This window comes from Myotis nattereri, assembly GCF_964212035.1.
Source record: "Myotis nattereri genome assembly, chromosome: 5".
Classification (NCBI taxonomy): Eukaryota; Metazoa; Chordata; class Mammalia; order Chiroptera; family Vespertilionidae; genus Myotis; species Myotis nattereri.
The window spans coordinates 48716899-48733010 of NC_138080.1; the positions used below are offsets into that span (position 1 = coordinate 48716899).

General features: G+C 33.9%; 1 protein-coding gene across 2 annotated transcripts in view; it reads right to left on the reverse strand.

The window, feature by feature from the left end:
• The window catches only part of FSTL5 (follistatin like 5), a 594131-nt gene that overhangs the window by 545027 nt on the left and 32992 nt on the right, over positions 1 to 16112 (reverse strand). For both annotated transcript variants that reach the window (XM_081091744.1, XM_081091745.1), the window contains exon 2: positions 85 to 226. In XM_081091744.1, coding sequence (XP_080947870.1) covers positions 85 to 210 — 126 coding nt within the window. In that variant the 5' untranslated portion in view covers positions 211 to 226. The remainder of the gene's footprint in view (positions 1 to 84; positions 227 to 16112) is intronic.

A 16112-nucleotide genomic window follows, 5' to 3' on the forward strand; every position in this document is an offset into this window, starting at 1 on the left:
CTTGAATGAATAAGAAATCAAATAACTAATAGTTTAGCTCCTAATTACTAGGACCTATGAGAAAATTCAGAATGGTGACTGTACCTTGTGTCGCAGTCTTATTAGAGGTTGATAAGACTTAAGGCCATATCCTACTTCTTTGCTTGGCCTTCCTTCTGACTCCAAAAATATGAATCCAAGAAACAAAACAGCTGACCAGTACTTAAACATCCTTTTTGCTTTTCACCTGTGAAAATTAACATTGCAAGCAATCAGAAAATGCATTATATATTGAACAAACATATTAAAAGGTATTAAATAGTGGAAAGAAATCTCCACCGACCAAATAAAAAATTATCAGAAATTGCCAACTGAATCCATAATAGATAAGCATCTCCAAATATAAATTAATATCCCCTTACCATAACAAATACAGTTTGTTTGTTTTTTTCATTCATATAGCCCTTACAACATTTATTAAGTAGAATATAGGGGCCAACAAAAATGCATTGAGGAGAAAATTAATAAAAGCAGGTTGAAAAAATTGAAAAAGAAAAAGAAAACAGTGAACCATGCATAAATTTCTAAGCATCCATACAGAATACAATTATCAACATATTTATAAATCTTGAATTCCTCTTTGAGTTCGTTTGGTGAATAATGCTTAATAAAACTATAGTTATTATAATTCACTGGTAAAGACTGGTAAGAGATTAAGAAGACAGTCTATTATAGTAGTACTTAATAAACTGAGGTACTACAGAAACTATGCAAATGGGTTATATTAAGTTATGAATACATTTTTCCAATAGTATTAAAAAGGGCATTTAAGTAAAACAAAATAAATTAAAAAATAAAAAATACAAAGAAATCTCCTAGAAAATTATTTTATAAGTGCTTTCAACAAAAATTCCTATGACTCTTTTCAATGTTCTATGTTTTCAGATATACCAGAATATTGTAAAATGGCATTTATTATTATATAAACACTAAGCCCTTTTACAAACAGTTCAATTAAATTTCACTGCACCACTTTCACCAACACATCTTTGTACGTATTGTGGCAATAGAAGAGCTCTTTCTCCTCTTCAGTGAATCTGTACATTTGACTTCTTGAGCAACTTAACCAATTGACTAACCCTGTTAGTAAAGAGTTGTATATTTCAGTCTGACTATGGTCTGACCATAGTATACTTCAGTCATGTTTCTATGTCACTACCAAAGTAACAGTTCATTTTTCAAGAAACGGTCATTTTACTTGATGTCTATGACACCCCTCTCTTCTATTTCTATAGATTTTATGACAATTCTTCAGTTCTTTTTGTGAGTTAATCCTACTCCTTTACTTTGTTCTTAAATACTATCGTTTATCAAATCTCACTGCTAGCCATTTATCTTACTCCATTCACTCAGCCTAGGCGTTTTCAACATAGTCTATAGTTTCAAATACATGTACTGCTTCCCACGAACCCAATCTCCTGATTGGTATAGTTAGCCTACTTCACAGCTCCATCTTCATGTTTCAAAAGCATCTCCTCATAGCATACATCCCCACATGTGAAGTCATGCTTTCCCAGATTTTCATTCATCCATGTACTCAAACAGAAACAAAGAGGACATCTTTGACATTTCGGGTTCCCTTACCTTCATACTAAACACACCAGTAAGTTCTGTTATTTCTACCTTCAGAATATATCTCTCACATATCAGTTTCTCGCCAAGTCTACAGTCACAACCCTAGCGCATGCTATCAGCACCACTTCTTCCTAATCTGCCCCAATCACTTCCCTGCTGTCCTTCCACATTTATGTACATGAATCTTCAAGCCATTCTCCACACAACAGTCCCAGTGATTACAAAAAATCCAACAATTACGTTATTGCCCTTGTCAGTAATTTTAAAATATACTAATTTACCTTTAAGGTAAAAACAAAATTACTAACATAGCCTGCAAATTCTCACAAGTCCAGGCTCAGCATGTCTTTCTCTTTCTCTAAATAACTGCTTTTCTGACACACTAATCTTCACTCAGTTCTTTGAACTTATTTGTTCAATTCCTACTATTGGCTTTTGTATGCTATTTCTTCCACATGAAATTCAATCTTTTCTTTCCCAATTATTATACAAATGCCTTCACACATCAAACAAATCCTTCAAAGATCCTATCCATAATACTAAGCCTGAGTTAGAGTTACTAGTCACTCACAATCATAAGTCGGTTTTCCTTTACTTCAGAACATCTGTTTATAATTATACAATATTAATATGATTACTTGAATGTTGGCCTGCTTCACTAGACTATAGATTTATCTGTTTTCTTCTTTAAACTTCATAAATTCAGGGATATGGGGTGATATTTTCAGCATTATATCATGTGGGTCTAGCAAATCACCTGACCCTTATTAGACATCCTATCTAATAAAAGAGTAATATGCAAATTGACCATCACTCCAACACACATGATGGTAGCCCCCATGTGGACACAAGATGGCCAGCAGGGGAAGGCAGTTGGGAGGGACCACGCCTGCAAGGGAGGGCTGTTGGGGGTGATCAGGCCAGCAAGGGAGGGCAGTTAGGGGCAATCAGGCCGGCAGAGGGGAAGTTAGGTGTCAATCAGACTGGCAAGGGAGTGGTTAGGGGCAATCAGGCAGGCGGGCAGGCGAGTGGTTGGGAGCCAGCAGTTCTGGACTGGCAGTCGGACATCCCTCAAGGAGTCCCAGATTAGAGAGGGTACAGGCTGGGCTGAGGGACAACCCCTCCCCGCCCCCCTGAGGATGAATTTCGTGCACCGGGCCTCTAGTTCTATAAATAAATGCATAAATGAATGAATGTCATCCTGCATTCAAGGGTAAAAGAAGGATCCTGTTTTCTTGCATTCTGTCAATGCTGAATGGAATCCCTATTTTCACTACTGCTACAAAACTAACCTGAGAAAAACAAATATTTTCATTTGTATTCCATCACTTTGCTGTCATTTTTATGTACAGTCTAATCACTTGTTCAGATGTAAATATGAGCTTTTAAGACCAATCAATGGAATATTTTAAATCCAAGGTAGAGTCCAAGAATAAAGCAAATGGAACCTGCTCAATAAAGGTATATATTTCTCAGATATTTGAATATTATGCTCCTTTTGTGATCAACCAGGAGAGGTGGGAAATAAGCATGACAACAATCTGTTCCTTCATAACTCTGGGTAAAGGTGTTGTCATACATTTCTTAAAAGTGCTCATATTGCTCATATAAGGGTTTCTTTTCCTCTTTTCTCTTTTTCCTTCCTTCTCTCCCTCTCTCTCTTCCTCTCCTTCTTTTCTACACACACACATACACGCACACACTTACATATATAACTTTGGGACACCCTGTATTTGCATACACATATATGGCTACAATTATTTCATCTACTATAAAATATAAAGCAAGTTAACAATTAATTTTAAAAAATGGCCAAAAATCTCATAAACCTTGTGTGATTCCACTTCAACTAACTACTGAAATATCTTCTCTGCTAAAGGCAATAGGCTAGGAATCTCTGCTTTTAAGAAATTTTACAAAGAGTTTCTAAAAACAACTCAGTGTGCTGATGCAGAACATGCAACCTCTTTGTACTATTTTAAGTCACTTCTCTTATATTGTTAACACTGATTAATTTCTTCATTGATAGTGTTATGAATTTCAAGTCTAAATTTTCTTAATAATAAAAAGCACAAAAATAAAGATATAATATAAATAATTTATTTCAGCAAAAGCTTTCAAACAACTGAAGTAATTTACTTGGTATCACAACTAAAGTGAAAGGGAACTAATATTAAAAGTCAAATAACTTTTTTTAAAGGGAACTCTGATTTCTATTGCAGATAGGCATTTGAGCTCAGCAGTGCAGTGTTAGACAAGACAAAGGACAAAGAATAGTTTCTGTGTTCATCTTATGCAAACAGCTACCTTGTAATAGTGTCTCAATAGAAATATTACCAAGAAAAATAATTGAATCCAATTATATAGTTATAAAATAACAACCTAAACAAAAAGATAGCTCTTCTTTATAGAGGCTCAGAAACTAATTGTCATCTTCTGAGTTTTCTTCAGCTACACGTTCCAAAGATGTCATTATTATGTCTTTAAAAGTTTACCCACCCACAGAAGGTGTTCTGGAAATTGTTTCTAAATCAGCAGTAATCAGTCCCATGATATACTGCCTGGTGAGCTCACTTTCTCAGTATAGTAACCTCTGACAACCTGTTAGGTTTTCATAATTAATTGGCAGATTGTTGTCAGCTCAGTAAGAACACAGAAAGCACTTGACTGAAACAAACCGGCTAGAACAGATGGTACAATAATGATCCTATGACTTTTCCTTGTAACCTCAACATTTATATGGAAGCATCAAAAAACAACCTCATTATTAACTTTGAGAAAACAAAATGCACATGTACCTAAAAAAGTATCTGCCTAACATTAGATTTAACAAATTTAGACTTATAGATGTTAAAGGAGATGGACAGAGGTTTCGCTTCTTAAAAATTTATGTAGTTCCCTGAGTCAAACTTTTATCATACAGTGTGCTGCTTATGGCAGTAGGATTTAGAATAAGGTAGTTATGTCATTTAGTAGATTCAAATTTGAGACATTTTTATTTGTTTACACATTCTCTAGAATCTTACTTTTAATCACACGAGAAAACAAACTGAGATAGTGAAAGTATTGCCTTAGGAACAAAATGTAGCATTTGAGATGGGGAAAAATGCTGTGGATTTGTGCCTTTGATTAGAAAGAATGTCAAGATGAAGCAAAGTCCTCACATCATCAACATTATTACATGTTGCAGAGAAACCAAGTGTCCTGAGGGTTTCATATGGAGTTTCCTCACTGGCTCTCACCCTTCTCTGAAAAACTACCACAAGTTTTCAAGAGAAGACGTCCAAAGACTAAGCCGTTGGGCAGCTTCAGTTGAAATAGAAGAAGAGTACATGCAGCTAGGAAGTAGAAAAAATAAAAACAGGGAAATGGTCAATCTGAAAAACAGAATGATAGAAATTTTCTTGGGGACGGGATGACAGAAGCCACTGCTCTTGTCATCACCTGATCTGCTATATTTTTACCAGTTTGTTTGCTGTTCTCGGCATCCATCCAGAATGTTAACTCCATAAAAGAAGACTCTGTTAATCACTTGTGTCAGTTAGAGCAGTACCTAGCACACATCATGAGCTCAATAAATATTTTTGATAAATAGATGAATCAATAAATTAATGACGATAAGTAATTAATTTGAAATAGCAGGTATACATGAAGGGATTCTTAATATTCTTCATGTAATTGAAAAATAATCATTAAAACTGACTGAGAAATCAAGTTAGAAATGAAGTTGTGGTTATCACAAAAGTTTTTTCGTTTACACCTGGATCAAAATTGGGCTTTCAATGGGTAGTTCCTCTGAAAAAGCCTCCTTTGTCAAGGACAGACAACCTTGTCATTCCTTAGAGCAACTGAAATTGAAAGGACCACAGAGACATCTCTTACATCGATCAGGCAAGTCAATTATAGCAGCTGTGTCCGTCTTTGATCCACTCTAACTTCATACCCACCCTTTGAACTCTGTGGATGAATTCTAAAGTAATATTTCTCTTAGAAAAACTGTTCCCCAAAGAATCCAGTTTAACTATGGGCAGTGGATTCTCTCCATTAATGTACTAACTTCAGATACTCATTCTAATTAAAGAGCAAAACAAAACAAAAGCTAAGAGTCATTGCCTGCATGTTGAATAACCATTAGGGAGAACAGCAAATGAAAGAAGGTCACATATACCCCACTAGACATATGGGGATGGTACCTTGTGGTATTTACTTATGCCAAAATAGTTTCTAATTGTATTATTACTTACACTGAACCAATATATAAAGAGAAACATATTAAATAAAGTGTCCAAGTTTAGAAAGCTGGTTAGTGTCACAACTGGTATCTGAACCCAAGGCTGATTCCAATCAAATTTAGCCCATTGTTCTGTTATTTAATTCTACTTTTAAAACACACATAATGCACAGCACAGGAAATATAGTCAATAATATTGTAATAATTATGTATGGTGCTGGCTGGGTACTTGAAATATCAGGGGACCATTTTGAAAAATATACGATTGTCTAACCACTATGCTGTACATCTTAAACTACAAAACAATACTGAATATAAAGTGCAATAAAAAATTAAACAAAAAAGACATATATAATGATGCAGAAATAAAGAGACAGCTTGTAAAGAAGTAGCCATAGAGAAAAATAGCTAATTTTTCTGGCTGAATCCTACTGAAAAAGAGAATCTTTTACTTATATTCTCTCTAGATCAAGGTAAGTGAAGATAGGGGATAAACAAATGCAGTGATATGAGAGAGCAATGGCTATGTGACTTCTATGTCCTGGCTACCTGGAGAAGGGTCTTTCAAATCTCTGTGGAGCCACTAGCAAACATGGAAGTTTCTTCAGTTCTTAATTATATGATTAATGGTTCATGTTGTGAAGGTGTCCAAAACTTTTAAACGTAATGCTCTATGTTGAAAGATTGTAACATGCAGTACAACTTTTTTCTCAGCATCTGGGGTAAGAATAGAATTAAATGTGTTAAATAATAAGAACTGTGATCATTAAATTAATTTCACTCTTTCAAAGAAGAATGAACTTTAATTCAATGACATCTGAATCCTCAATTTGGATGAACAAAACTGTCCAGATTTTAATCAATCATACCTTTCAAACGCCAGCTTAATTTGAAACTGAGAGAGAAGCTCAGTGTACATGAAATATATTCATGCCATTTTAGAGGAACTGCAGTGTGAAATGTACATTGTAAGCTTGCACTGGGAGAAAGAATTTATGCTGAATTGTATTTAATTTTTTTAAGATTTATATACTCTGCTTTTAACAAGTGAAAATTCCACATTATGGAAAGCATTTTATGTGGGAAATACCTGTTTTCTAAAACCATCCCTGCTTTGCACAACTATTGATGCTGCAGCTATATTAATTCCTCATATTGAAAATTTTTAAATAAAATATTTAAGTACACTATGGAACACAAATAACAACTGAAAAACATATTAGAGACCTAGTGTAACCTCTTCTTCGAGGAAAATGAGAATCAGTGAGAATAAAAGTTGCACCTGTAATGAAAATAGGAGAAGGCCTAGAATGCAGCTGTCCTGATCCCAAGCTCAGTATTTAAAAAAAATACTGAAAAATGCCTGACTTGAATCTATTCACTATGGAAAGACAAAGCACACATGTGCAAATGCTTTAGTGTCTAAGGGACCACTCAGAGGCTACGTCTCTTTAAGCCCCAACAACTTTGTACTTACTACTCACTAGAGTTTCCAAAAGTCCACTGAAAGGACATCAGTGTCGACATCTTTACAGAATCATATTATTTAAGTGCAATTTGGGGGGAAAAATTGTCTATATGTTTCTTCATCATAATGATCTCCACTGGGAAGACAGTTCTATATATTTATTATTAAAGTTATAATATAGATGGTTACAGTTGTGATTATATAATTGCAGTTATACAGAAGTTTTATATATTTATATAAAATATAGTATTATATACATTTTACATATATTATATATATATACACATTTATATATATAAAACTTGGAAGATAAAGATATGGTTATATAATCATCTAGATGTTTATGGTTATACTTATGAACAGGATAGATAGATAGATAGATAGATAGATAGATAGATAGATAGATAGATATAGATAGACAGATAAGTGATATAGATATACACTGAGTGGCCAGATTATTATGACCACCCCATCAGTACTTCATTGGGCCACTTTTTGCCTTCAATACTGCAGCGATTCTTCTTGGCAGTGACTCCATAAGATGTTGAAAGGTGATGCGAGGAATCTGACACCATGCCTGATGAATAGCCCTGTTCAGTTCTGTGAGATTTGATGGTTGTGGAACCAGTTGCCTGATGGCTCTTTTAACTTCGTCCCACAAATGCTCAATTGGAATGAGATGTGGTGGTTGTGGGGGCCACCTAAACAAGGTAAAGTCTCCCTCATGTCCTTGAAACCGCTCCTGCACAATATGAGCACTGTGGCATGGTGCATCGTCTTGTTGGAAGAAGCCATCTCCATTGGGATACACCATCAACATGATAGGATGATCTTGATCGGCAATGATACCTAGGTATTTTGTGCTATTCAGACGTTGTTCCACACGAATTAAAGGGAAATCATGCCAGGAAAACATGCCCCAAACCATAACACTGCCCCCACCAGCTTGAAGGGTTGTACTCATGCATGTGGGGTGCATGCTTTCATGCTGTTTCCGCCAAATTCTCAATCTGCCATCTGCATGATGTGACAGGAAACGTGATTCATCGGACCACATTACTTTTTTCCAATGCTTGACTGTCCAATCCTTGTGTTCCTGTGTAAATTGGAGATGTTTTATCTTGGTAACTGCAGACAGCAAAGGTGTTCGAACAGCCCTTTGGCTTCCATATCCTATATGATGCAGTGTACGGCTAATTTGCCTATAAACGTCAGGTGGTCATAATAATCTGGCCACTCAGTGTATATTTTTAACACAACTTTGAGAACTATAAAACAGAATGAAACTTTGAGTCTAGCTGACTTAATCAAAACATTTCTTTAAATTTTATAACCTTACAATAGGATGAACTTCAAATGCTCTGCGCTGGTACCTAACACTTAGACAGAACAATCCAAAATACAGTGACTCATATTCATTCTCCCTAAGGACTTTATAGTCAAAGATATGTTATGTGTAGCCTGAAACTAAATTAAATACGTATGTCCATTTTTATGATGACCTTTAATAGAAATTAAAAATATACTTTATTCAATTCTTTTTATACAGTTTATTAAATCATCTGCTGTCAGTTTCTTCTTCACATGAATAATCTGAGTTATTTAAAAATATATTTGATCTTAATACTCTGGATTATATATGTTGGTACATATACATAATGGACCATCAATCTTCCACCCTACTGAAAGCCATGGTCTATGACACTGTGCAAAATAACTGCTTAAAACTATGTTCTTATATGGACAAGATAATGTGATATATCTCAGCACGCTGCATGTAGCTTTTCTTTATGGTATGTCCGCCTGGCTTATGTGTGAAAGGTAAAAAAATGAAGCAACTTCAATATTCTTCTCATATTTTTGGATGAAATTTATTTCACATGTTGAAAAAAATACTGAGTTTGGACTAATTTTCACAGAAATCTGACAACAAAACAGGCATTTTTTCTTCTTGTGGTTGATAAGCTGAAAATATGTCTCTTTAAAAAGTGTACCAAAAGTCTTTTTAATGCTGAACAGCAGCATGCTTTGGTAGAAAGAACAATAGATTAAAAGTCAAAATAGATTTTACTAGTGGTTATATCCTTAAAATGATCTTAACACTTGCATTATAGTTCTCCACCTCCTGTAATCCAGCTTCTACCAACTAATCTATTAAGACTGTTCAGACAGAAGTGACCCACTTACTTAACCTTTTCTCCATTTAGTTTCAATCACAATATTTTCATGATTTAATTTCACCTTTCCGGCCATCTTCTTACAGTCTCCTTTTCCACTTTCTTTCATTTGCCTGATCTTTTAAAGCTATATCACAGGCTTAGTATGTTATAATAAAAAAAGAAAATTTTAATCAGTATAATAAAGTTCATTTTTTCTTTATTTTTAATATTATAGTCAAGAACAACTTAAGGAACATCTATAGTCATGGGAATGGAAAGTTATAAAAATTACTTAATTCTTTTCAAAGTAAGTAACAAATGGAAGTAATTATGCAAAATAAAAGTAATCAATGAAATTGATCTTAGTTTTTGTGGATTTTAAAAATTATTTCCTCCTAAACATGATGAGTGTAACTTATAGCACACTGCAAAATTTTAGCTAAAGAAGACCAACTTAATATATGGTTTGTGTGAAATATCTATTACCCTACTTCGTATCTAAACTGCAATAAGTTGGCTTGATATAATATGAAAAAAAAATGAAGCTTTAAAAGGTTAAAAATAATAATATATTGTATGACCTTGAAGATATTGCCCTAGTTCAAGAGAAGAGAAAATCATTACAGGTTCTGTCTTCTGAATTCATTGCCATCTACCTCTCTGAGCACTTAAAATGTAAATTAAAGAAGAATGCAGCTCTTAGAATGAACTCTGACTAAAATCCCAAAGGTACTATGTTACAGACTTTATTTGCTATTAAAAAAATTATTGCAATTTTGTCAATGTCAGGCAGATTTTAAATTCAACCTATTCCATACCAAGGTTTCTAGCAGCCTAAGTTCTTTAAAGGGAGACTACATTTATTGTACAAGGGAAAAAGTATTCTGTCACAGTTTAACAATGTAGTGCTACTACACAGGGAACAACTTAATGGGCCCTACATTTAAAACTGAAATACCTTGGGGAAAACTGCCCATTCGTTTAGGTCAAGAGTCTCAGAGGTATTCTAGCTCATATTTAGAAAAGTGTGAGGAGACTCCAAGGATGGAGTCCACCGTTAGTAATAAAAGTCATTGGGACCCAGGGTATTTTCCAGAATGACCTCATGCCTCCCCCAAAGAGAGATCTGGGCCACCCTGGTGTACAGGGAAAATAGATTAATGTTATCTAGTTCCATATGAAGATTTTCATAAGGTTTTTCACAATCAAAACCTCCATGTTTTCATGCACAATCCTACTTTTTGAACCAAAACAGACAAGTAGTTAAACTTTCCAGTAAATGCCTAATGAGAATGCAAAGCAATCATTTCATCTAGTTCTGTGGCCAGTGATTAAAACACAGCAAATGTCAAGTTAGTTTTCGGCAATTGACACAAAAAAACTTGAATTTTATTTTATACAGTTTAAATTTAAAATATAAACTACAAGTTAAAGGTTGAATGAATATTTTTAAAACAAATTTATCATATTTGGAAAGAAAAAACTGAAGAAAAACAAAGAGCAGTAACATGATGATTTGTAATGCTAAAAATATTTATTGGATATTTACCCTGCTTCAGGCACAAGTATACCATATACTTTCACATTCTTGATAACAAGATATCAACACAAAATCTATTAATTTAGGTAGACTATACATGTGAGTCCAGGCAATATAACCATAACAACTTTTTTAAAATGTTACACCTTTTGAAGCAAATGTTTCAAGAGGAAAATAAATTCAAGGACAGGTAGAGTTTGATCTCTGAGAATCTCAGATATGAGGTCTTTTGGGGTAACTCCTAATTAAGTAGGGGGAAATACCACATGGAAATTAACCATATAGTTAGTATTTATAACAAAAATTTAGTAGCATCATCCCAAACCACAGATGATCTGCTTCAGGACCCTTGTAATTCTGCAAAATCCACAGTATCCCTGAAAAATACATACACACATACACACACACACTAGAGGCCCAGTGCACAAAATTTGTGCACTGGAGGGGAGGGGCCTTCAGCCCAGCCTGCACCCTCTAGCAGTCCAGGTCCCCTCGGGGGATGTCCGACTGCCGGCTTAGGCCCATTCCCCACCACCACACCTCCACTTGCCAGCTCTTCCACTGTGGGAGCGTACTTACCACCAAGGGGCAGCTCCTGTGTTGAGCATTTGCCCCCTGTTGGTCAGTGCGCATCATAGTGACCATTCATTCTGGTGTTCCACCATAAGGGTTGCTGGGCTCTTATAAATTAGAGGTGTGAGTGTTTTTTTCCAGAACATCAGTTCCTTAATTCTTCTTATTCTCTGGGTAATGAATATAAACTCCCAAAAGAACTGGGTGGGCTTAATATTGCTAGTAAATTTTATTTCCCTTTCCTTGTTCTTATGGAATTAGAACCAGAAATGACTGTGGTGATTCCTTGCATCCTGAGGCTAAAAGAAACGTCTCTCAAGGTTCTTTAATAAGGGAATCTATTGCAAAATGGGTCCTTGAACACCCAGATAATGGCCAAGAAAATCCTGAATACTACCTTGAAAATCTATCAAACTTTCCCTCAGGCACACTAAAAATTCTTCTTTCATTTTTTTTAAAAATTTATTTATTTAAATTTAATTTTAAATGCTATGTAATATTATATTGGTTATAGCAGTTTCACGTGTACAACATAATGATTTCACATTTTTATAACTTACAATGTGAACACCCCACTAATCCTATGAATTGTCCGCTTCTTTTATTTCTTTACTTTTCTAGAAAAAGCAAACTACAAGCTTGACTCTGCCCACTAACTATCCTATGGTAAACACAAAAATAAGTGAGGCCAACATTAGGGAGTGGAATTGCATCTGAAGCATGGAGGAAAACTAGCTCAGGGGACACCACTTCCATTCCTCAACTTTGGCTTCTAACATCTTTTTTCTTTCTTTTTATTCCTTTTTATTTTATTTTCTTTATTGATTAAGGTATTACATATGTGTCCTTATTCCCCCATTGCCCCCCCCCCCCACCCCAGCCCATGCCCTCAACATCCTAGTGTCTGTGTCCATTGGTTATGCTTATATGCAAGCACACAGTCCTTTGGTTGATCTCTCCCCTCCACCGTCTCCTGCCTTCCCTCTGAGGTTTATCAGTCTGATCAATGCTTCTCTGTCTCTGGATCTGTTTTTGTTCATCAGTTTATGTTGTTCAGTGTATTCCACAAATGAGTGAGATCATGTGATATTTATCTTCCTCCAACTGACTTATTTTGCTTAGCATCATGCTCTCCAGGTCCATCCATGCTGTTGCAAATGGTAGGAGTTCCTTCCTTTTTTAGCAGCATATTATTCCATTGTGTAGATGTACCAAAGTTTTCTAATTCACTATCTGCTGAAGGGCATTTAGGCTATTTCCAAATCTTAGCTATTGTAAATTGTGCTTTTATGAACATAGGGTGCATATATCCTTTCTGATTGGTGTTTCTAGTATAGAAACCATCAACAAAACAACAAGAAAGCCTCCTACATGGGAGAACATATTTTCCAAAGTTATCTCCAATAACGGTTTAACTTTCAACATTTACAGGGAACTCATACAATTTAACAAGAGAAAGATAAACAATCCAATCAAAAAATTGGCAACGTACCTAAATAGACCCTTTCAAAAGAGGACATACAGAAGACCAAGAGACATATGAAAACATGCTCAAAGTCACTAATCATACGAGAGATGCAAATCAAAACGACAATGCTGTACCATCTCACACCTGTTAGAATGGCTATCATTAACAAATCAACAAACGACAAGTGCTGGCGAGGATGTGGAGAAAAAGGAACCCTTGTGCACTGCCGGTGGGAATGCAGACTGGTGCAGCCACTGTGGAGCACAGAATGGAGTTTCTTAAAAAAAAAAAAAAACAACTAAAAATGGAACTCCCATTTGACCCAGTGATCCCACTTCTAGGAATATATCCCAAGAAATTAGAAACCAATCTTTTTTCTTTTAAATAAAATTTGAGTATATTTTCTACTTTTAATTATAATGTATTCAATTTATTGAATTTTTAATGGTTTGGAATAAACTGTAATGTTTAAGAAAACACCTCTCCTTCACAAAAATCCAAAGGTCTTCAGTTTAGTTTTCAATTGATTTAAAAAGATTTTAGTTGTAAATTTTTATTTTATTTTTACTTTTGTTCTAGTAGGTTGCAATTTTTGAAAATGTTTATCTAATTTAGAATTCTGTCTTGGTCAAATGTTTTATGTTTCCTTGTATCTGTTTTAATTTTTAAAGTTCTCTATTTTATTTCCTTAACCTATCTATACCTATAGAACTACCACAGATTATAACCACTAGAGTTTGACAATAATCTTTGATATTCAGATAGAAACACCTTAGATGCTTTTCTCTACCATGTACATTTTGAAGGAGCACATAAAGTTCTTCATCAGAGCTTATTGTGATTTATATCTGGAATTTATATAATCCAAAGTCATTTATCACAGTTGAGGGACAGCAGTCAGTGTGACACAGAGCTGAACTCTGATGGTACTTAGATAATTACTTCTAGTATTATGTCTAGAATATTTCTAGACACATGTATGGGAATATTGCTGGACATAAAATTTCCTAATACCTAGAGAGTTCTTTCCAGGATTTATTGAAGATTCTAATCAAATAACTCTATATAACTATCCTATTATAAAATATGTAGTAAAATAAAGATACCTAGCTTTAGAAAATGGGATAAAGCTACTGGTATTTTTTTTATACTGCTCTAACAATGTGTTTTAATACTTAGTTTGCATACTCCTGTAAGAACATTTGCAAATTACATCTTTTTCTCATTGTGAAAATGACTTATATACAAGAGATTGGTCACACTTTGGCAGTATGTCATCTTCAAGTTAAATTTAGCTTTCAAACCTCATTGCTTAAGACTTTATCTGTTTTACGTTTAATTAACTCATTTGTTTCATTCAAATCATTTTACATGAAGTATAATGCTTTGAATATTGTAGTAGTAACTTATTATCATTTGGATTTTAACTTTAAGAAAATGTCTCCCAGAGAACTCAGCTTAAATTTAATATTCCCAAATAAATCTCAGCAAGCGTTCATATTCTTCATAAAAATAAGTTTTAAAAAAACTTTTATGGTGTACTTGATGTTACATAGCAAATTCTTAATTAAATCATAGTATTCAAAAACATCAAGAGAGCAGTATATGCAGTCTGCCTCAGAGAAGTCTTAAAACAATGCTGTGTAATTGTGAAACCTTTTAAAAATGCCACTGAATTGTATGACAGCATTAAGAGAAGGCATCTCTCAACTCCATTTCAAAAACAAAATAAAATTAAAACAAAAAATAAACAATTATATTTAAATCAAATAATAATTTATCTTAAATTATTTTTAAGATAAAAATTATATTTAAGATAAAAATTATTTTTAAGATAAAAATTATCTTAAATTTATATTTTATATAAAACCCATTTTATATAAATATCTTATGCAAATGCTAAATTTAAATAACTAGTAAAACACAATTTTCCAAATTTAATAGCTTCGGGAATAGTACTCAGAAATATATCTGCTATGAAGGAAAGAGAGGAAAAGTTTGATCAAACAACCATCAAATCCATTCAGATTTACTCATCACAAGATTTAGAATGTGCCCTTTATAAGAGGCAACATGCTAGTACTATAAGTATATTTTAAGAAGAAAATACAGTAAGATAACAAATATGAAGCAATAGAATTCTTTCTAAGAACCTAGAGGAATAAAGTCCACACAGGTATTGAACATTTTTTCATTTTCTGAAATCTCACTGCCATTTTAAGTAACAAACTGACGGTCGTGTATGTAAACTGACTGTATTCTGCTAACCCTGAACACTTGATTGAGTGTTTGGTCAAAAAAATCACTTGCGTCAGTCTTTGATAAACTTTCACTTTGTTTTATGTTCTCACTGTTATGAATTCATTCTTAGGAAAAAAGAATTTCCCTATATCCGTAACTTTAAAATCACCTGTATAACATTTTTCATCATAACTATAAATTCACCCCTCATCAAGTGCATAATAAAGAGATTCAGGGGTTTGAAAATTATAGTCTTTCCAAACAAGCTCAATCAAGCTTGAACACTATGAGCACTTTCTATGCAACTGATTAGGAGAACTTGTGAGCTAAATATATATGACCTATGTAAACAGAAGCTTATTATATTTACAATCATATTTTAAATGACTGATAGTCTATATAAAATTTAAAAAAGCTCCAAGTGCATGTGATTATTTTTTCTTCCTAGCTTTTTGTGTTTATATAAGCTGTGTTAGCTCAAAGAGCACTATAGAAAAAGCTCTTCCAGATATGTCAAGCCCTACAGAGTTAAAACAATATAATAATAAAAATAGCAAATGTGTGGTCAGTTATTACCTTATTGAAATATCTATGTTAAGTAGGTATGAATAACTCAGTTTAATGCTATGAAAATAACAAGAACAACCAACTTAGACTGATGTGTTGTGATTTGGCTAATATGACCACACTGATAAAAGATTTGAATCCTTTTTAGTCACGATGACCAAAAGTCAATAATTTTAACTAATTATCAATTTACTATAGAAGAGGCACTGGTTATATATATATATATTAAATGTTCACCTTATCAGTTTACC